Source organism: Chaetomium globosum, genomic scaffold (assembly GCF_000143365.1).
Source record: "Chaetomium globosum CBS 148.51 scaffold_4 genomic scaffold, whole genome shotgun sequence".
Taxonomy (NCBI): domain Eukaryota; kingdom Fungi; phylum Ascomycota; class Sordariomycetes; order Sordariales; family Chaetomiaceae; genus Chaetomium; species Chaetomium globosum.
The window spans coordinates 3,490,866-3,510,514 of record NT_165979.1 but is presented as its reverse complement, the minus strand read 5'-3'; the positions used below and the strand labels follow the sequence as shown (position 1 = coordinate 3,510,514).

The 19,649-nt window shown below is 56.7% G+C and overlaps 7 protein-coding genes across 7 annotated transcripts; 2 read left to right on the top strand and 5 right to left on the bottom strand.

Moving 5' to 3' along the window:
* Window positions 1–73: 73 nt before the first annotated feature.
* On the bottom strand, window positions 74–1,685 carry CHGG_04856 (uncharacterized protein; the record flags this gene model as incomplete). Its single annotated transcript, XM_001224069.1, has 3 exons — window positions 74–424; window positions 517–1,183; window positions 1,642–1,685. The coding sequence occupies 3 exons, from the start codon at window positions 1,683–1,685 to the stop codon at window positions 74–76; spliced, it is 1,062 nt and encodes a 353-aa protein (XP_001224070.1).
* A 1,302-nt stretch (window positions 1,686–2,987) lies between these two features.
* Window positions 2,988–3,726, bottom strand: CHGG_04855 (uncharacterized protein; the record flags this gene model as incomplete). The annotated part of the gene is made up of 2 exons (XM_001224068.1): window positions 2,988–3,534; window positions 3,599–3,726. The coding sequence occupies 2 exons, from the start codon at window positions 3,724–3,726 to the stop codon at window positions 2,988–2,990; spliced, it is 675 nt and encodes a 224-aa protein (XP_001224069.1).
* A 2,291-nt stretch (window positions 3,727–6,017) lies between these two features.
* Window positions 6,018–7,535, top strand: CHGG_04854 (uncharacterized protein; the record flags this gene model as incomplete). Its single annotated transcript, XM_001224067.1, has 1 exon — window positions 6,018–7,535. The coding sequence occupies one exon, from the start codon at window positions 6,018–6,020 to the stop codon at window positions 7,533–7,535; it is 1,518 nt and encodes a 505-aa protein (XP_001224068.1).
* Window positions 7,536–8,063: 528 nt separating this feature from the next.
* Window positions 8,064–10,796, top strand: CHGG_04853 (uncharacterized protein; the record flags this gene model as incomplete). The annotated part of the gene is made up of 2 exons (XM_001224066.1): window positions 8,064–8,081; window positions 8,145–10,796. 2 exons carry the CDS (start codon window positions 8,064–8,066, stop codon window positions 10,794–10,796), a joined length of 2,670 nt encoding a protein of 889 aa, XP_001224067.1.
* Window positions 10,797–11,338: 542 nt separating this feature from the next.
* On the bottom strand, window positions 11,339–13,981 carry CHGG_04852 (uncharacterized protein; the record flags this gene model as incomplete). The annotated part of the gene is made up of 5 exons (XM_001224065.1): window positions 11,339–11,422; window positions 11,627–12,306; window positions 12,535–13,094; window positions 13,241–13,257; window positions 13,517–13,981. 5 exons carry the CDS (start codon window positions 13,979–13,981, stop codon window positions 11,339–11,341), a joined length of 1,806 nt encoding a protein of 601 aa, XP_001224066.1.
* A 949-nt stretch (window positions 13,982–14,930) lies between these two features.
* CHGG_04851 (uncharacterized protein) lies at window positions 14,931–16,301 on the bottom strand (the record flags this gene model as incomplete). The annotated part of the gene is made up of 1 exon (XM_001224064.1): window positions 14,931–16,301. One exon carries the CDS (start codon window positions 16,299–16,301, stop codon window positions 14,931–14,933), a length of 1,371 nt encoding a protein of 456 aa, XP_001224065.1.
* A 1,425-nt stretch (window positions 16,302–17,726) lies between these two features.
* Window positions 17,727–19,607, bottom strand: CHGG_04850 (uncharacterized protein; the record flags this gene model as incomplete). The annotated part of the gene is made up of 3 exons (XM_001224063.1): window positions 17,727–18,466; window positions 18,909–19,503; window positions 19,581–19,607. 3 exons carry the CDS (start codon window positions 19,605–19,607, stop codon window positions 17,727–17,729), a joined length of 1,362 nt encoding a protein of 453 aa, XP_001224064.1.
* Window positions 19,608–19,649: the final 42 nt, after the last annotated feature.

Below are 19,649 nucleotides of genomic sequence, written 5' to 3'. Positions count from 1 at the left end.
TCTAAGTTCTGGCAATATAGAAGCCAAATCACCCGTCGCAATGACGACTCTCGAAGAAAGAGTGAAAGAGATCCTAGAGGTTGGAGCCAAAATCGAGGCGATCGAAGAGAAGAGGGAGTTGAGCACTAAGTTGAAGGACCAACTGATTAGGCAAAATGCTCTCGTCGCAACCATCGACCCAGATGTCCTCAATATGATCTCGCGAAGTGCATCTGGGTCGACAGAAAAGCGTCATGGGCGTGCGGCCGTCAACATCACCGACTCGGTCATAAACGCCCGGAAAAGGATCGTGGAGATCGATGAAGAGATGGATGAGGCGGAAGAGGAGCTTGAACTGTGGCGGGTCGAGCTTGAGAAATTGCAAGGGGACCTGGATAATGTGTCGTTGGATGAACTTGAACAGCTTCAGGAGAACAAGCAGCGGCTAGAAGAAGAGCGTTAAGCATCCCCCGGATCAGGAAGAGGCGGCTCGCCGGATTCTTGCCTGGATTCCTCTGCAAGGCTGGCGGGGCGCACGCCCAATTTCTCCAAGTATTGCGCATACCGTTTCGACTCCCTCAAACGTTGTTGAACATCGAGGGAGAATTTTCCATCTGGGCCATCGCACTCGTAAAACTGTTTGACTTCCTGCCCCCAAGAAGATTCGTAGAACATGGGAAAGACGCCCCTGTAGTATGCGTTGACGAAAGAACTATGATGTCCGAAGATGACGGCTAACGACATGTCGATGCGCCTCGGGAGCTTCCGGTTCCACTCAGAAGCGAGTTGACGACAATGCTCAGATGTGTCTGCCCAGAGAACGTCGCGAAGCCAGCGGTATTCGATCCGAAATTCCACACCAGACACCATGTCCGGAGGGCATCCTGCAATCCATGTCGGTGGTAGGAAGAACTGTCGCGGTACCGTCCTTGCCCATTCCCAGTCGATGATGCCCTGAATCTGCATGTTCTCGTCAACTATGATATTAGTCGGACGAAGGTCCGTGTGGGTCAGAACAAAAGGATGCTGATTCTCAACGATGTTAGGCAGTCTGTTCTTCAGGTCCTGTAGCGCAAATACCTCGAGCTCTGCGACTTGCTGAGACAGCTTTTCCGGCGGGAGCCTAAGACTCTCATCAAGGAGGCGGTATTGGTAATAGGCATAGTCGAGGGGGGTAGCAAACTTGGTCGGCTGGATGGATAAGCTAGGGTTGTCACGTTGTAGATCATTTATTTAGTTGTATAGAGAGCAGCGGGCCGACACGTGGAGTCGCTCCCCCGTGGGGGTCCGGCATCAAGGAGCCCGCATAAGGAAATTCTTGCTGCCGCAGTTGAGCGAGGATGTCGACGAGTTGCGAGTAGAAGTGTTCTCTCCGTGGCAGACCGCCAAGCCTGAAGTCGACGAGATTCAGTGGCTGGCCGACAATATAGCTCTGAACGATGTATGTATATCCTGTGGGGTTCTTCTCGTCGGCGGTCCCACCGCGGCCGAAGGCGTGGATATGGGGTATGGGTATCGTCGTATTGGCTTCGAGGTAGCTAGCCGCTTGGTTAGAACAAGTAGCATAGGGCAAATGGCATGATCATCTCACCGGACGGTAGCAACTTCGCTCTATACTTTATCCCAGACATTGGAGATATAGGGCACCAATGGAAATCTCACAACCCATTTCGTAGCGTCCTCGAACTCGACGAAATAGCAGACATTGTAGCCCCCGTGCGCATGATCTCGAAATATCCGGCAGGGCTTGGACGAATTGTGCTGCGAAGCTAAGTTGCAGACATCATTTGGGTCGATGGAGTCAATGAAAGCCTGTAGGGCTTTTTTACATTGCCCATCGGTTAGCGGGAAATTTTCCATGGGATGATACGCATTGTGGTTTTGGTGAACGGAAGGTGGGAAAGCAGCAACCTCTCGATGTTGGGGGAACCAAAGATGGACAAGGGACAAGGGGCATGCTCTCCTGCCAAGTTGAGCATTCTACAACTCTAACCTGCACTTAGATTGGCAAGAAGCGCTGCTGGAATACGGAAGGCTTGATTCAAGCATGAGTGGGAGATCCGAACGCACGCATTCCATCCCATGAATTCATAAGTGGGCATATCACCAAATTCAAGAGATGTCACAGGCAGCTGGAACCAAAGCGAGATTGTCACATCTCAATTCCCTATGTATCGTATCCTCCCTTCCTCCGCATCATTACCTATGTACACAAGCAAGCGCCTCTGCCCCAGGCGAAGGGGGTGCGTATCCCGCTCAACAATACCAGACGGATCCCTTCGGACCCCTAGAGCTAGCTTGACGCTGAAGCCGCCATCATGGCCGTTGTCGCCTCGAAACCGACCCCCCCCTCTCTCTCCCGGAGCGCCGTGCCGACCGCCCCAATGGAAGGTTATACCAAAAAGAGACGCCAACGTCGGCCGTCGATTACCCGTGCCCTCTTTTTTATTTTTCGCGAAAATCCAATCTCATGCTGTTCAATCCATCCCCCATCTGTCGGCCTGCGTCACCAAAACGGCCGACCATTTCTGGTTTGGGCCTGTGGATAGATAGTAGGTCCTCGGGAGCGCAAAAAAATACACCGCCAACGCCGGGCAAGTGAAAGGAGAAGAGGAGCGAAAAGCGTATCTTGAAGAAAACCCGTGCCGTGATCCGGTTCCTAGACATAAGAAAATGGTCACGTAAAGAAGTTCTGTCCCATCCGGATGTGAGACAATCCCCGAGGCCGTTTGTACACTCAGGCCTCGCTGTCGAAGAAAAACAAAGGCAAAACAAACTCCGAGATGCCATCCCAGAAAAACGCAGCCGAGGCTATGCAAGTCGTGTCGTGGAATGTAACCGTAAGAAACCCAAGACATCATGCTCTCGTAGACTCATCAGCGTATCGAAGGAGATGGTGGAGGCGATAATGATTACGCAAATGACGTGATTGTAAAGCGAGTGAGCCTCCTCCTTTCGCGCTGCCCTTTCGGTCGGTTACCCTCAATGGGTGTTGAAGTCAACGCCCCTTAGTAAGGCTGCGGATAGTATGAGGGTGGTGGCGGTGGCGGTGGGGGCGGTCCCCGGTAAGACTGCCTCCGCTCTCGCGGCGCCGGTGTCCTCCTCTCGCGCAGGGGCTCGAGCGGGGGTGGCGTTCGCCCTCGGGCGGCCATGGGTAGGTCTCTTTCATGGGCGGTGAGGCTGGGTCCACTCGCCACGGTAGTAGCGGCGCCAACACGCCGCGCGCCTTTGCGGGGACCCCCGTTAAGGGCGCTGAGAGGCGGGTCCTTTACGGCTTGCTCGTTATCGTCGGGAAGGGTCAGTTCAACCAAGCTGTAAAAGTATTCGAGAACTTCCGGGTAGCGCTGTACCGACGCCTGCCAATCTTCGTCGATGCCTCGCTTTAGCTGCGCCTGGGCGGCGGCAAGTTCATTAGGGTGCGGCTGGGAATGGTAATAATGGTATGCGTGGGCGGATAGGCGTTCCAAATGCTGGGCGTGAGCCGCCTTGCGTCGCTCTGTGAGAAGTCGGAAGTATTCGAGGATATAGTCTTGCGCATGAGCTCGGACCCACGATCTGAGAATCAGGTTAGCGCGCTCGTTCATATTAGAAGGTAGGGAAGTAGGACGAGACAACTCACCGGATGTCATTGTATATCGACTGCATCATGCGGCTCTCGGCTTGCCTGACGGCGACCTCTAGGCCCTTGGCCTCGCATTCGCAGGCGAGGGCGGCCGGAGCGTGGCAGATGGCGCAGTCTGGATCCATCCTGACGACCCCTTTCCGGGATTTGGAATTGTAATCTCTGGGATACATCGTTTTAGTGCTTTGCGTTCGAAACGTGCTGAATGTGTTTGGGTCATGTGGAAGGGGGAACGGGGGGGGGAGGACAAAAAACAACACCAAGTCTTAACCTAGTGATACAGAAAAGAGGCTGACATGCGTAGAGTGGCCATGGTCTAGATCATGGCCGGAAGATTCCAGGGTCCAGCCCAGAATAAGAGGACAAGGGCGAGGTAGCGGGAGAGAAGAAGCGGGAGGAGAAGCAAGATGATGTGGGAGGACAGAGGGCCAGATGATAGGGAACACGCAGCCCGGCGCGCTGGGTAGCAAGAGGACGGGAAGAGGGCGTGGATGGGCTGATGAACTGACCTGGGCTAGGAAGCACGCAAGAAGGGACGGGAGTCGAGCGGCGGCAACAAGAGTAGGGCGTCGACACAGGTAAAGGGGGAGGGGGACAAGGCCGAGTTGCTGCAGTTCGTGCGTCGTGTGCTGGACGACCGTGGACGAGGAAAGCCAGAAGCCGCAGCAGGACGAGACACCACGTTTCCCGGGGCAGGAGGAGGAGAGAGAAGAGACACAGAGTGGTTGCAGGAGACGGTGTCGAGTCAGGATCGATCTGGGGACAGCAAGCGGCTCTGTTTGGCGGAGAGTGGCCGAGGATGCAGCAGAACCAGCAGGACCAGCAGGACGAAAGCAAGACGAAGCAAGAGGTCGCAGGACGTCGCAGGAGGAGGTGTCGATGGAGTTGGGCGGTAGTCCAACAATGGCCCGGGGGCACTCGCACAAACCAATGCGGGCTTAACCACGTTTAGACTGGGGACGGTGTCGTGGCTCGAATGCGGGCCTTTGGCAGCATTGGTCTGCAGCGTGCAGCGGCCCAATGTTGGCTCAGCCAGTCCCACGACGCGCAGATTCCGGCGGGGCCCAATTAACCCTCGACTAGGTTTCGAGTTGTCCGCAACCGTGTCGTCCGGAGGTGGGGAGGGGACGGGGGGCGTTGATTGCAGTTGCAGAGTGCAGGTGGACGGGGATGATTCGTTCTGCTTGTGTATGGAAGAGAGGATGAGAGAGAGCAGCAGCAGCAGCAGCAGCAGCAGCAGCAGTAGTGATTGTCGCGGTGGCGGGGTGACAGCGGGCGAGCAGCAGAGAAGAGGAGAGAGCAGTACCGCAGCACCACCTTGATGCGGATCCTCGGCCAGAAGAGGAGGTCGGGTGGTGGAGACTGTCGAGTTGAGGAGGGGATCACGAGAGGAACGAGGCGGGGGTGTAGGGAGGTATTTAGATGGGAAGGGAGGATCGAAAAAGGGAGAAAAGAAGGACGAGATGGATGCCTTTTACTTTAAAATCAAAGTAATCTGAAAGCGAATGACAGGACGGAACCAATTGACAGCAGAAATGAAAGACCGTCTCTTCGGTTTCTTCGGTGGCTTCCCTCGTTTGCCGCCCAGTTGGTGTGTGGGTTTGGTGGGTTGGGCACCCGGGGGGCAGCTCACCACTTTTCGGCTGCTGACCGCATGTTTGGGCAAGTTTGGCCACGGAGAGGGCCAGCCCCCGAGCGGCAGACCGAACAAGCACGAATTGCGGGCCAGCCAGCGTGACGCGGGAGAGCACCTGCATGAACAGCGCAACCTGAATCCTTGCCTCCTACCTTGCCGGGAAGCAGAGGCGGGTAGATGATGGGGGTTTTGCGGGGAGCGATCGCATCTTCGCAGATTCAGATAAGTGAAGGCAAGCCGTTCGTTGAGTTGAATTTTATGTGAGTGAGACGAACTTCACCATCGACAAAAAAAAGATGGGACGGATCGGTCGACCCGATCGCGGGGCTCCTTCCCTCCCGAAGCTTCGGCTTCGAGCGGACCGAGAATGCTGAGCTTCATGGGCTGCACTCCCGTGGGGTGGGACTAACTGGGTATGGTCTGCGAGTGTGCTGAGCTTATCTTTTATCGGACGAGCACCCCCTGTTCAAATTTATGTTCGCGGCATGCCGACTTGACTCGACTCGACCCATCTCGAAACCCTGCGATTCTTGAACGAGGGGAGGCGCGCCACAACTTCCGACGGTCCACACACCGCCCATGATGGCCTGTCGCTGTCCGCGTAGCCCGCGGGTGTTCCTACCCTTCCTTTATCCGCCGTTATTTGCCCCCAATGGCATCTCCCGTTCGAACCTTGCTGCAGCGATCCATGGCACGCGACGGAGCAGCTCCGAGGCCTCGGGGCCGACCGACGCAACCGCAACGTCGACTCGGTTAAACCCCCACCCGGACGACTACTCCATGTCCACCTTTGCCGACAAAGCGAAATTGAACCTCTACGCCGGTAATGGCGGCCACGGCTGCATCTCGTTCTTGCGCGAAGCATACTTGGAGGACGGGCCAGCCAACGGCGGCGATGGCGGTCACGGCGGTAACATCTACATTCAGGCGGTCCATGGCGAGACCTCGCTACACAAGCTATCGCGGAGGAAGATTGTGCGCGCGGGCAAGGGGAAGAGCGGCATGGGTGGCGCCAGGGGGGGACGACGCGGAGACGACGTGGTCATCGCCGTCCCCGTCGGGACAGTGGTCAGAGAGTTGAGTCGCGACGACCCAGAGGCTGAAAATCGCTTTCTGGCGAACCGAGACAAGAAAAGAGTCGGGAGAGATGTGCTCCCGGTGGAAGAAGGGCCGGATGGGGAGCCAATAGATGACCCGTCTCGCAGCAAGTGGATGCTCTACCCGGGGATGTCCTCCTCCGACATGAAGCGGATTCAGCTGCCGCCACTCCCGAACCGAGAACGCCTGCTTCAACAACCCAAAGCGCCAATACAGCTGGACTTGTCTCGCCCCACGCCGCGCCCGATTCTGCTCGCGGTGGGCGGAATCGGCGGGTTGGGGAACCCTCACTTTGTCACCAAAGGCACGCCGAAGCCCATGTTTGCTACTCGAGGAGAGGGTGCCGTATCGATGGAGATTGAGCTGGAACTCAAGCTCCTGGCAGATGTCGGTCTGGTCGGCTTGCCGAACGCTGGCAAAAGCACGCTCCTCCGTTCCATTAGCAACAGCCGCACACGCGTGGGCAACTGGGCCTTCACCACCCTCCAGCCCAACATCGGCACCGTCGTGCTCGACAACAACAAGGGCCGCCCGGTACTAACGAGCTACCGTAAAGTCTCAGACGCATCCCCACTTCGAGACGATCCCTTCAACCTCTCGGCCGAACCCCAACCCGGACTCGAACGGCGCACCCGGTTCACCATTGCCGACATCCCAGGCTTGATCGAAGGTGCTCATCTCGATAAAGGCCTTGGTATTGCGTTCCTCCGCCACGTCGAGCGAGCCGGTGTGCTGGCCTTCGTCCTCGACCTCGGCGCAGGGAATGCCGTGCAGGCATTGAAGGCTCTTTGGAACGAAGTCGGTCTGTACGCGCACATGCGCGAGGAGGAGGAGCGTGAGCGCAAGCGCCAAGCCGCAGTCGACTGGAGCGCCACCGCGGGGACCGACGCCGAGGACAGCACGTTCTGGCCGAGTTCCATGACGGACGATTATAGCACCCCCGCTGCGAATACTGGCGGGTTGCATATTGCTGGAAAGCCGTGGTTTGTGGTGGCTACCAAGGGGGATCTGCTGGATACGCAAGAGAATTTCAAAGAGCTGAGGGAATACCTGGCTGCGATTGGCCGCGGGGAGGAGCCGCATCCAAGTGGTGTTGAGGGCGCGTGGACCCATGATTGCGCGGCTATTCCGGTCAGCGCGATCAAGGGGCAGGGAGTGGACCGAGTGGTGCATTGGGCGGTTGGCTTGTTGGATGGCTAGCCGCTCCTGGGAGTTGTATACTGGCTCCATTGGTCATTGAAGAGTAATACACACGCACAACGGTCGAGTTGATGTTGGTACTTGCAGTACCTCCCCTGGCTGGACTAAATTGACTCTCACCGCAGCGAGCCTTTGGGGGAGAAAAATTGGGAAGTTGAGCTGCGGCAGCCCAATATTCTGGTGTATAAATAAATGTATACTTTACCAAACCGTTCCTCTACCTTTGACCCGGTTTTCAAGGTCGTACGGACATGTATCGTCCAACGTTCGCACCCCCTTGATATTCTGTATCACAGAGAAGCCTAAAGTTTTACGCCCTCGTGCTCGGCTCGAGTCATCTCCACTTAGATAAGATAAGTTCCCCGCCCCCACATTTCGCAGCTTCATGTCTCTTGCCGCAGCGCTTGTTTTTTTTTCTTCCTCCACTGGTCGGAAGCCAATTCAATGCGATTGGAGCGCATTGCAGCTGTTTACAACAGCGGCCTCTCTCTCATCGCTCCGTTTACTACAATTCCCACTCTCGTGAACATGGGTCGCGGAAAGAGAGTATGTACAAGCAAAGATCCCCCATACCTCGATTTAGCATCTTTTACTCACTGTTGATAAAAGGGACATCGAGGCGGCGGCCGCGGCGGTCGTGGTGGCCGAGGGGGTAGTCGCGACAATCGTGGAGGTCACCGTCCCTACCAAACATACCCCGAGGTGCCCAAAGAGAATAAGCGACTCGAACAGTATTACAACACACTGGTCGACCTGCCTGAGGAGGAGAGGGTCGAGTTCTGGGCTGCACTCAAGAGGGAGTTGCCTAACAGTTTCCGGTTCTGCGGGTCGAAAGGCCACGCCCTCGCCGTCAAGCGCTTGCTACAGACGAGATACATTCCCGAAATCACCAGCATCACTCACGATGGTGTTACCGTCGCTCCGCCGACGGCCGTTCCTTGGTACCCTGACGGACTCGCCTGGTCTATGACCACCCCGAAGAACGTCATTCGTAAATTCCCCCCCTTCGCCGCCTTCCAGAAGTTCCTCGTATCCGAGACCAGCGTGGGGAACATCAGCAGACAAGAGGTGGTGAGCATGATTCCGCCTCTGCTCATGGACGTCAAGCCGGGAATGGCTGTCCTCGATCTCTGCGCTGCGCCGGGCAGCAAGGCCGCCCAGCTACTAGAGATGATTCACCGTGGTGAGGAGGCTCGCATTCGGCAGGTTATCCGGAGCATCTCTGGTGATAAGGCTACAAACGAGGATGTTCTGGAGGATGACGAGACGACACGCCTAGAAGCCGACCCTAGCGATGATGGCAGAGCCACCGGCATGCTCATCGCCAACGACGCCGACTACAAGCGCAGCCACATGCTTATCCATCAATTGAAGCGTCTGTCTTCGCCCAACATGATCGTCACCAACCACGATGCCACCATGTACCCCTCGCTCAGGATACCGAACCCCGAAAACCCCTCCAAGCCGAACTACCTCAAATTCGACCGTATTTTGGCCGACGTCCCCTGCTCCGGCGACGGAACCCTCCGAAAGAACGTCAATTTGTGGAAGGACTGGACTCCCGGTAATGCCTTGGGTCTACATCTCACACAAGTCAGGATTCTTGTGCGTGCTCTCCAAATGCTCAAGCCCGGTGGCCGCGTCGTCTACTCGACCTGCAGCATGAACCCTGTCGAGAACGAGTCCGTGGTGGCTGCGGCCATTGAGCGGTGCGGTGGACCCGACAAAATCGAGATCCTCGACTGCAGCGATCAGCTCCCCCTACTGAAGCGGAAGCCCGGTCTTCGGAAGTGGCAGATCATGGACAAATCAGCTCGTCTATGGAACTCATGGGAGGAAGTCGAGGAATACGTAAAGTCTACCGAGGATGGCATTATTCCGGGTCGCCTCGTCGAGAGCATGTTCCCGCCGTCCGCGAGCAGCGACTGCGCTGATCTTCCCCTGGAGCGGTGCATGCGGGTGTATGCTCATCAACAGGATACCGGCGGCTTCTTCATTACTGCCCTGCAAAAGAAGGAGGAGTTCAAGGCGAAGCCTGAGGAAAACAGGAAGCAGCCTCCCAAGACTAACGGCAAGGCTAATACTGCCAAACGGCCGTTGGAGGAGGAGGGGGACAAAGAAGAGGCCGGTGTTAAAAAACTGAGACTGTCCGAGGAGCCTGCCAAAGAGCAGCCGGCTACAACCGAACCAGTGGCGGCCGTAACAGAGGAGGCCGAGGCAGAAGTTGAAACCGGGACGAAGCCCGAGGCTATCGAAGTACCAGCCACCAACGACGCCGTTGAAGCAGCCACCCCGGTCCCCCAACCAACAGACTCAACATCCGCAACTCCCTCCGTAGCAACCCCCGCGGCCACAGCCGCAACCCCCACCGCCCAGGATTCCATCCAGGAGCCCAAGCGCAGGCCGGACGGCCCCTACGAAGAACCCTTCAAATTCCTCTCGCCCGACCACGACGTCATCAAGAACGTGGCCGAGTTCTACTCCATCTCGCCGCGCTTCCCCTCGGACCGGTACATGGTGCGCAACGCCCTCGGCGAGCCGGCTAAGGCCATCTACTACACCTCAGCACTGGTGCGCGACATCCTCGTGCTCAATGAGGGCCGCGGCGTCAAGTTCGTGCACGGCGGCGTCAAGATGTACGTCAAGCAGGACGCGCCGTCGGCCGACGTCTGCCGGTGGCGGATCCAGTCCGAGGGCATCCCCATCCTACACGGCTACGTGGGGCCGGAGCGGGTGGTGGTGCTCACCAAGAAGGCGACACTTAAGAATCTGCTCGTCGAGATGTTCCCCAAGATCGCCGGCGACGACTGGCGCCGCATGGACGAGATCGGCGAGCGCGTCCGCGACCTCGCCCTCGGCTGCTGCGTCCTACGCGTCCAGCCCGAGGGCGGCGACCCGGACTTCGCCGAGAGCATGGCCCTGCCCCTGTGGAAGAGCTTCCAGAGCCTGAATCTGATGCTGCCCAAGGAAGACCGCAGCGCCATGCTGCTGCGCATCTACAACGACACCACCCCGCTCATCAACATGGGCATTCAGAAGAAGCCTGCCGAGGGCGCCGCCGCTGAGGCCAAGGAGGCCGGCGATGGGGACGCCGAGATGAAGGACGCCGCTCCTGCTGCTACCAAGGAGGCGCAGGAGGAGGAGGAGACCGTCGGTGCGGCGGATGTCGAGGTGGCGGATGCGCCCGCTCCTGAGGCGGCTGAGGCGGTCGAGGCCCAGGCTGCGGACACCGCTACTCCTGCGGAAGGACCAAAAGCTTAGATGGCACGTCGTTGGCGTCGAGTACGACGAGTGTTGGGGTGCTATGCCAGCTCCAAGTAGCTGGTGTGGGTTCTGTCTGTTTGTTTGTACGTATTACGATCTATCTTTTGGGATGCAAAAGGGAAAATAGACATGGGATTTGAAAAAAAAAGCCTTTTCTGTGATGTTATGTCTGTCTGAATCACTAGTCGTCTGATCGGCGAACAACGCAGCCCTGGCATCACCTAGCCATCCCACGCAACAAGATAACTTGACAAGATAAGACACGTGCAGAGCCATAAACACAACGATCTTTTTTCAAAACACTCTATAACAACAACAGCATGGTATCTACGCCGAACCCAAAGCACATACACTCGGATCAGTCAACGCCCGCCCCTCTCGCTCTCCAACTCAAGCAGCAGCCACAACATTAATCACCCAACCCTCGTCAAATTCGTCCACGGACTAACCCACTCATCGTCAAGCATACCCCATTCCAAACCCCCCTCTTCTAGGGTGCTCCCCCAGCTTCCCTGCTATTCGTACTCGACACCCCCCTCCTATATCAAGAACTCGCTCAGAACCTGCACTCTGGTCCTGGCCGTGTTGGACCCGTGGTCGCCTTCGCTCATGACCTGCATTATCTGGATCATACGATCTAAGCCGGCATTGCCATGTTAACACCAGTCCTGTATCGATTCATGAAAGGGAATGTGAAGAGTATGGGTGGCCAGGGGCCCAAGACCACGAATGAGAGAAAGAATAAATAGGAAGAGGATATGGAAAAGAAAAAGAAAAATCCCAAAAAGAAAAGAGCAAAACTCACGAATATCGCCCCGCGCCCTCACAAACAGCGGGTCCTTAGCCATGCTCTCCTCGCCGCCCGGCTCACGGGCCACCTCGCGCAGCACGTTCCCAATACAGAGGGCCTCCAAAAAGGCGCGGTGGTTAAAGACCCACCAGACGCGGGCCTCGGCCTCGAAGAGGGCAAACAGCACAAAAAACGCCGTGATGGCGTCGTGGGCAGCCTCGAGGGTGCCGCGGGCGTTGACAGGGACGTCCTGGCTCTCGGAGGCGTGGACGAGCATGAGGTTGTGGAAGTAGTTGCTGCTGAGGAAGAGGGTCTGGCGCACGACGCGCTTGTTGCTCTGGGCGAGCTGGGCGAGCGCGTCCGGGTCCCAGGAGCGGAAGACGTCCGGGAAGGAGCGGTAGACGGCGCGGAAGTCGCCGATCAGCTTGGACTTGTGGCGGGCGGTAGTGCAGATGGGCACGTCGAGCGACCGCGGCGAGCAGATGGTCTCCTGTACGAGATTGGCCAGCGTCCATGACCCGCGGATGTAGGCCGTGTCGGTGGGGTCATCGGATGCGATGGATGAGTCGTCTTCGACGAGGTCTTCGACGCTGACGTCGGTGTGGGTAGCGCTCGGCGGGAGGGAGAGGAGGACAGTCAGGAAGGTGTCCTGGAGGAGAACGGCTTGCCAGACTTTGCGGCGCTGTTGCTTTTCAAAGGGTGGTGCGTCGGGGACCACTAGAAAAGGGGGGTTAGAAGATGCAGAGGCGTAGGGAGGGTCAGATTTTAGGGAGCACGCACCGATGTTTGGATCACGGTGCAAACCCATGGCATAGGCCTGCCGCATTAGTATTCCGGCAAAGGCCCAGCCATCCGAGGCGTGGTTGTCATTAATAAGAAAATACGTGATGAGGACCATCGCTTGGATGGTCTTAATGGATGCGGTGCTCAAGTACGAGCACATACGCAGTGCTTGATTACTGGCGGAGGCGTAGAACTCGGCCGTCTGCTTTCTCTCCTTCGGTGACGTCGACGTCACGAACTGTGTGCCCAAGGCCAGCATCACGAAGATCAATGCCACAAAGGCGGCATCGGCGCGGTCTTTTTCGGGCCGGGACAGGGACCAAAAGTGCTCATAGTCGGCGTAGAAGGTTTGTCGGTGAAGCATAGGGTACACCGGGTCAACGCACTCGAAGTAGCGGTTGAGCAAAATGTCAGCCTGCAGCTTATCGGGAAGAACAGAGATGACCTCAGGTAGCCCGCCCTCGCAGGTCCAATAGTTGGCAAACGGGTGCTCAGATCCGATGCCAAAGACATTTGAGGCCCCCGGTGCAGAAAAGGGGACGTTGGACAGGAGGCCGGTGGAAGTGGCCACCGAACCTAATGCTTTGAGGCGACCAACGTTCAAGCCCCGATCAGCGGCGTTGGGCATGCTATGGCTCAAGCTGTCTGAACGTTTCTTGGGCGGCCTGGTCATCCGGCGGCCATTTGTTGCGCTCCGGGTGGTTTCTCTGCACGGGCATAAGCTACAAGTCGTAGGTATCCATGGTGCTGCGGATTACCTACTCAAGAAGATTGGCCACATGAGCATATTCACAATTAGTCTGGCGTTTTATACCTGCACCGTAATCAATCAGCCATGGCTCCCGTGTAGGGAGTTAAGGAGACTTACAAGCAAGACAATGCGGTCTTCCTCGGTCACACTGAACACAATAACGTTAGTCTTGGATGTCACCAGAATCGGGAGTTATTCCCGAGACATAACTATATCCAGGCCTCGCACAGTATCAGGTGACACAACACATTGCATCAAGTCGAACACAAGATTGCAACAGAGGGTGGCAATTGTGTGGCACACGCGTGTAAGTGGACCTCTTTTTCTCGGTGCTTTGGTGTTGAACTAAATATTGTTGTTGTTTTTTTCTTAAGGTAAAAAAAAGCCACGTACCTTAGTCTTTCGCTCGACACATTCAAAGCAAGATAGTGTCGGCTTGTTTCGTTTTTGCTTCTTCCTCGGCTGGTCCGTCGTGGCCGTCGCCGAGGGAGAGGCACTGCTGCTGTCTCGATCGTCGTCAGGGGACACGCCAAGACCGGGGCTAGGTCCGTGACCGTTAGTGCCGGTTCGGTCGGCGTTGACCGGGGTGTTTGAGGCCGAGACCCATATTGCCGGTGATGACTCGTCAGCCACCACCCCGACTTCTCCACGCGCTGCCCTCTTGGGGCCACGGCGAAGTGGTGCGCCGCCGCCAGAATCAGAGTGCACGAGTGCATGCGGCTGGCGAAACTGATGTTGAGAAGCGGCTTCGGGCGACACGTAAATGGTGGATGCGATACCCGAGCTCGGCGTTGGAGCTGTTAAGACCGAGAGGATGGGCGTCGGGCCCAGGGCTCGTTGTTGCGGCGGTCTCTCCATTCGCGAACTGCAGGAGTGCCAAGGTGGCGAGCAAACGACGACGGCCCAACTAAAGGGAAAGACCGAGGCTGCTGCGATACGATGAGCGAGGGGCGGGATTCTGGGTGGTCTTGCTGGCTCCTCGAGTCCTAGTCCCAGTCAGTTTCCAAGTTTCCCCAGAATCTCGGACCGTGGGCGGACGGCGCCAGCTGCGGGACGGAGTCCGAGGAGTCTGTCTCTTCTCGAGGCACGCAGCACACGAGCGGTGCAGCACCCGCAGCCGGGAATAACGCGCGGATGCGGCGCGTGTCTTTGCCGTCCGGGTTTCGAACCAAAGTAATCTGTTCCGCGGAGGAAACACAAGCGGCTGGGCAGGGCTGGGAATAGTGAGGGATTGGAAACAATCGGAAATGGGATTTGAGAGACTGGGAAATGATGGGATGAGCCATTGAGGAGGCGGGGATAAGAATAACCCCGGATCTTCGTCAGTGGCAGCATCAATTCGCCAATTGAGGGGCAGACCAAACTGCCCCCGTTGACAGACAAGGAAGGTGGCAGCCGCTGACGAACAACTCCCAGCAGCAAGGGCGCAAAGATCAGTTTCTAAACGCCGAGCAGCTCCGAAGAGAGGAAGACTCCACTACCTTAAGCTTTGACGCACCGATCATCGACGAATAGTTAACGCGATTTGCATTCCTGTTCTATAACTGAAGAATCGATCCCTTCCAAGTCTTGAACCTCTCTCGAGGGTAGGCAGTCTCGGCAATAGATCCATAAGGTACCTATTTAATTTCGTTGCACCCGGTGATTCAACGGCTGGGGCCGAGTTGGTAGCGAACAACTACCGGCAATATATCCGACCCGTCTCTCTTCGTGAAACAACCGCGGGAAAGGTCAAGAATGGATTAATCATGTGTATTTTATGCTGGATGTTGATTCTTATGGCGTTGCAAACGTACGATAACGCAGTTCAGCCAAAAATAAACTCTTCATAGTTCTTCCGCATTCTCGTCAGGCCCTCCTCCAGCGTCCAACCCTTGACCGCACATATCCTCCTCGAGATGTTCTCGAGCACGCGGTCCATCTCCTCGCCCGCGCAATGCAGGTCACTCTCCACAAGCAACCGATCATCGGGACACGCCCGGACCACGTCTGCAAACTTGTTCTCTCCGCCCGCCGTCGACAGGTTGATAACCGTCGAGAGGGAGAAGAACGTCCGGAGGGGGATGGCCGGGTGGAGGTACTGCTGCATCATCTGCGGCGAGCCGCTATACGAATGCAAGCACACCCTCGGCGGGAATGGCTTGGGCTTGTAGTCCTTCTTCTTCTTCTCCTTGACCTTTGCGGGCTGTGACGGGCCACCACCACCACCACCACCACCACTACCCTCCTCACCCCACCATTCGCCCCCCTCGTCCTCATCCTCACTTGACGACGAAAAGTCCTCCGCCCCCGCCGCAACCATCTTCTGCTTCTTCCTCGACACCACCTCCCGCTCATGGCCCTTCCACAGCGCCGCCAGCGCATCAAACAGCACCCCGTGCGCCTGCACGCCATGGATGCTCACCGCGACGCCCAGCTCGCCTGCTAGACGCAGCTGCGCCTGGAGCACCCGGATCTGGTGTGCCATCTTCACGTGGTGCGGGCTCAGCATGCGGCCCTCACGACCCCCCGGCGTCAGCGTCTCGTCGCGACGCGAGGGGGCGCTGGCCTCGGCCTCGGCCTCGGCTTCGGTGGTGGTTGTGGTATGCTCGGCGGCCGCTGCAGGGTCTTTTATTCCCCACGGCCATGGCAGCCGGAACGCCTTGTCTAGCCCGACCTCGCCAACTAGCGCGGTGCCGGCATCGAGCACGCGCTGCCGGGTGTCGGCGAGGAAGGAGCTGAGTGGGATGGGGTTGGGGAGGGACGCGATGAAGGCGTCGTCAGGTTGGGGGGAGAGTACCGAGCGGTAGTGCTGGGTTTTGTGTTGGTCGGTGGTTTCAGGGGATGCTGTGCTGGTCTCGGTGTCGTCGTAGAGTTGGTAGGAGAACCAAGGGTGCCAGCCGAAGGCGGGGATGATTTTGTCGGGGGTGTCTTGCTTTGCAGGCGAAGCAAGCACCGAGCGGTCTCGTATAGGGTTCTTGACCGCGGCCGTAGCGACGAGATCTTGGTCCTGTGAACGTGTGGCCATGATGGTCAGAGCACGAACACGCATGCTGCCTACGCTGGCAACCGAGGACATGGTGTCGGTCGGGTGGCAATGGGCATCGCAGACGCCAATGTGCCATGGGAAGTCATCGAGATGGCCTTCATTCTGTTCGGGGACTGCCGAAGCGGATTGGGTGTCGTTTGGATTACACATGATATTGTCTGCTGGGGTGCGTTTGATCTGGGGTTGGGGTAAGTACTGTGTACTGTGTAAGACCTGATCGCGTGGGGGTCGTTGTACCTAACTCGTCCCAGGGCTAGGTACCTGATGATGTTACGCGGAGCAGCTAAACAAGCCTACTAAAAAGAAATCGTCGCCCGGTGTCCCCAAATTTAAGTTTGACGCCTTCACTGTGCCTCAGCCATGAGCGAGATTGACTCAAAAATTACGGGTGTGGAGCGAAAAGAATTCCGGAGGTAGTGCCTGGCTGCCTGCCGTCAGTAATGCTTCCACTGGCTTCCTCCCCCGCAAGAACCCCGCGTAGCTCTTGGCGTCGATCTTCCGTTTGAGCTGCAGGGGTTATACGCTTTGGAATCCATAGGGTACTAGTGCACTACCGACTTCCCTAACCTAAGGTATGTAGGTAGGTGGTACCTGCAAGGTAAGATCCACCGAATTACCTAGGTAGGTAGGTAGGCACCTCTCAGTTTTCTTTCGATCTCGTTCAGTGAGTACAAGTATATTCTCAATGCACCTGGTCTCAGGAGTGTATTTGCAACTATCTGATGACGACTCTACGAGTATAACTAAGAGAAGGAAAGGAAAAGAAGGGAAAATGGCTCACGCGTCGCGTTGGCCTTCTCCTGTCCAGATGGAGACACTAAGTGTAAAAAGGGGTAAGCGTAGTGGGGTTGTTGATAGGACTGTTGACCTGGCGATGCTCAGGGTTAGGGTTAGCCGAGGGTCACCGAGGCCTCTGCAGGACTCAGCCCGTTACAGTACCTATTCTTTAATTCATTTGTTTCATTCCTTTTCTTCACTTTCTTTTACCGGATTTCTTCTCTTTGGCATACTTTTCTTTACTTTATTACTCTAGTCCTTGTTGCTTGAATTTCCAACCTCTTTTTATTTTTATTTTTTTATTTTTTTTGTTCGAGTTAGTTATCCATATCGATTTCTTCGGTGAGGTAATACTGTCCGTTAACCGTAGGGCTACGGGAGCCCACGGCGGTGGAGAAAGCCGCGAGCACGATCGCGCGCTGGACGGGGGGGATTGCATACACGGACAGGGTAGTAGAAGACGCCTGGAAAGCGAGGTGGCTGAAGGAATGGGGCGGCAGGGCAATCACCAGGCCGGCGGACGACTTTGACCATCAGCAGGAGACGCTATTCCGGAACGAAACCCCTAAGGAGGCACGACGGTCTCAGCAAGGCGAAGAGCTCACTGCTGATTCAAATCCGGACGGGAGCAATAGGCTTACTGGACTTCTTGTTTACACGGGGAGTCCCGGAGGTTCTGACTCCTGCCTGCGAGTGTGGCGGGGGACGAGAGACTGCCGAACACCTGGTAGTGTGGTGTTTGGCCCCACCGTTGACTCGAAGATGGGAGAGAACTGGAATTCGGACACGACGGGACTTTTACTCTGTTCTACACGGCATCAATCCCACGACTGCACGCGTGACGAGTCCGCTCCGCTCGTCACCGCCATCGTCCTCGTAATCTCCATCGTCTTCGTAACCTCCATCGTCCTCGAAATATCCATCGTCCTCGAAATATCCATCGTCCTCGTAATCGTCAAGCCACCGTGCCACTGCCTCGTCGTCGAATCGGCGCCCGATGGCTCCCGGGCTATCGTCACTGGCGTGTTCGTCCTGGAACGTTTGGGCGTGGTGTTCCCGGCCGGCCAGTGTGCCCCGGCGCTGATTGGCGGGGTAGAGGTTGAGGAAGTGCAGCCTCCTTGACAAGAGCGTGTATGGGTGGTGAACGGATAGATAGTGGTCCGAATCCGACTCGTCGTCCGTCTCCTGTGGTGTAGGAGGAGGAGTAATGGGAGGAGGAGTGTTGGGAGGAGTGATGGGAGGAGCGTTGTCCTGCCAGAACCTGGAATATCTAGCCATCGCTTGTTGAAACTCCGGGCAATTCGGGCTGTTGGGATTCGGTCCCCCAATCGTGTTGTCGTAGATATACGAGCACATGCCCTTACAATAGATGTACAGTAAGGTGAGAGGGAGGAATAAAAAGACGCTCGTGCCTGAGATGGCAGCGGTGACGAGGACAACGGGAAAGATTCCCACGATGATGAATGTCCATACAGAGAATTTGATGGCTGCGAGGACAATACGGCCCATGATTGTGTTTTCGATATGGTTCGCCATGGCTGCGATTGAACGAAGATTGTAAACAGGGATGATGTTTTCAGAAAGGTGGGAGATTGGGTGAAAATGGAGGGTTTGGTGGAGGTGAAGGATTTGGTGTAAGGTGGGGAGAGGGGGGGGGGGGGGGAGAAGAGGGAAAAGACGAGGGAGACGAGAACATAAAGACAGAGACGGAGAGGTCCGTGTGCTGGCTGATTTGGCTAGAATAGTTCTTTGAGCGCTGAATGACGAAAAGCCGAGGCTCGAGCAAAAACAAGAAGAGTCTGACCGCGACACCTGACGCTACCAAAGCGTGAGAAGATCATACCCAATCCATAGACCGGCCAGTTCCAATCCAGACCGGCCAGTTCCAATACATTGACCGGCCAGTTCCCAGGTATCTCCCCCAGTCACAACCTAACTCCGAAACGCCGCTCATAAGTCCCTCCCCAACCCTTCACAAACTCTGCCAGAAATAATTGGCATAGAAGAACCTAGAAAACTTCCTATCGATATTCACCACGTGAACATCCCCCTTCCGATCATTCCGCACCACCACCCGATTAAACTCCCCATCCTTGCTATCCCTCTCAATCTCAATCCCCAAACTCCGATAAACCTTCAACCGCAACAACAGCTCATCCTCCAGCGCCCCACCACTCCCAGCGCCAGCACCACCACTCCCTTCCCCAATACCCACACCACCCCCATCCACGCCCTGCAGCTCGAGCTCCTGCAGACGGGCATTCAAATCCGCCAGCTGAGCCTGCAAACGCTCCGTCTCCATCTCCAAGTCGGAGGCGGCCTTGGCGACGCGGAACTTCTGGGTGTCGAGGCGGGCGATCTCGGAGGCGTGCTGGGTGGACGAGTGGGAGGCGGTGAGCTCGGCGTGCTGCGACGACAGCTTGCCCAGCGTGCGGCCCAGCTGGCGCAGGGATTCCTCGGCGTCGCGCACGCGCAGCTCGCGGGCCTGTTGCAGCGTGGAGAGGGACTCGGATACGCGCGACACGGCGGTTTTGTCGGGCGCGATGTTGAAGTTGGAGATGGTGTGGCGGATGAGCTGGGGTGAGAGTTAGTGGGTGGTTGTGGTGGTTGTTGTTGTTTTTTTGAGTGAGGGGTTCAGGGGGTGGGGCTTACGGTGGAGGGGTCTTCTTCGAGGAGCATTTTGGCGGTTGTTTGTTGGTTTGTTCTAATTTGGATTTTGTA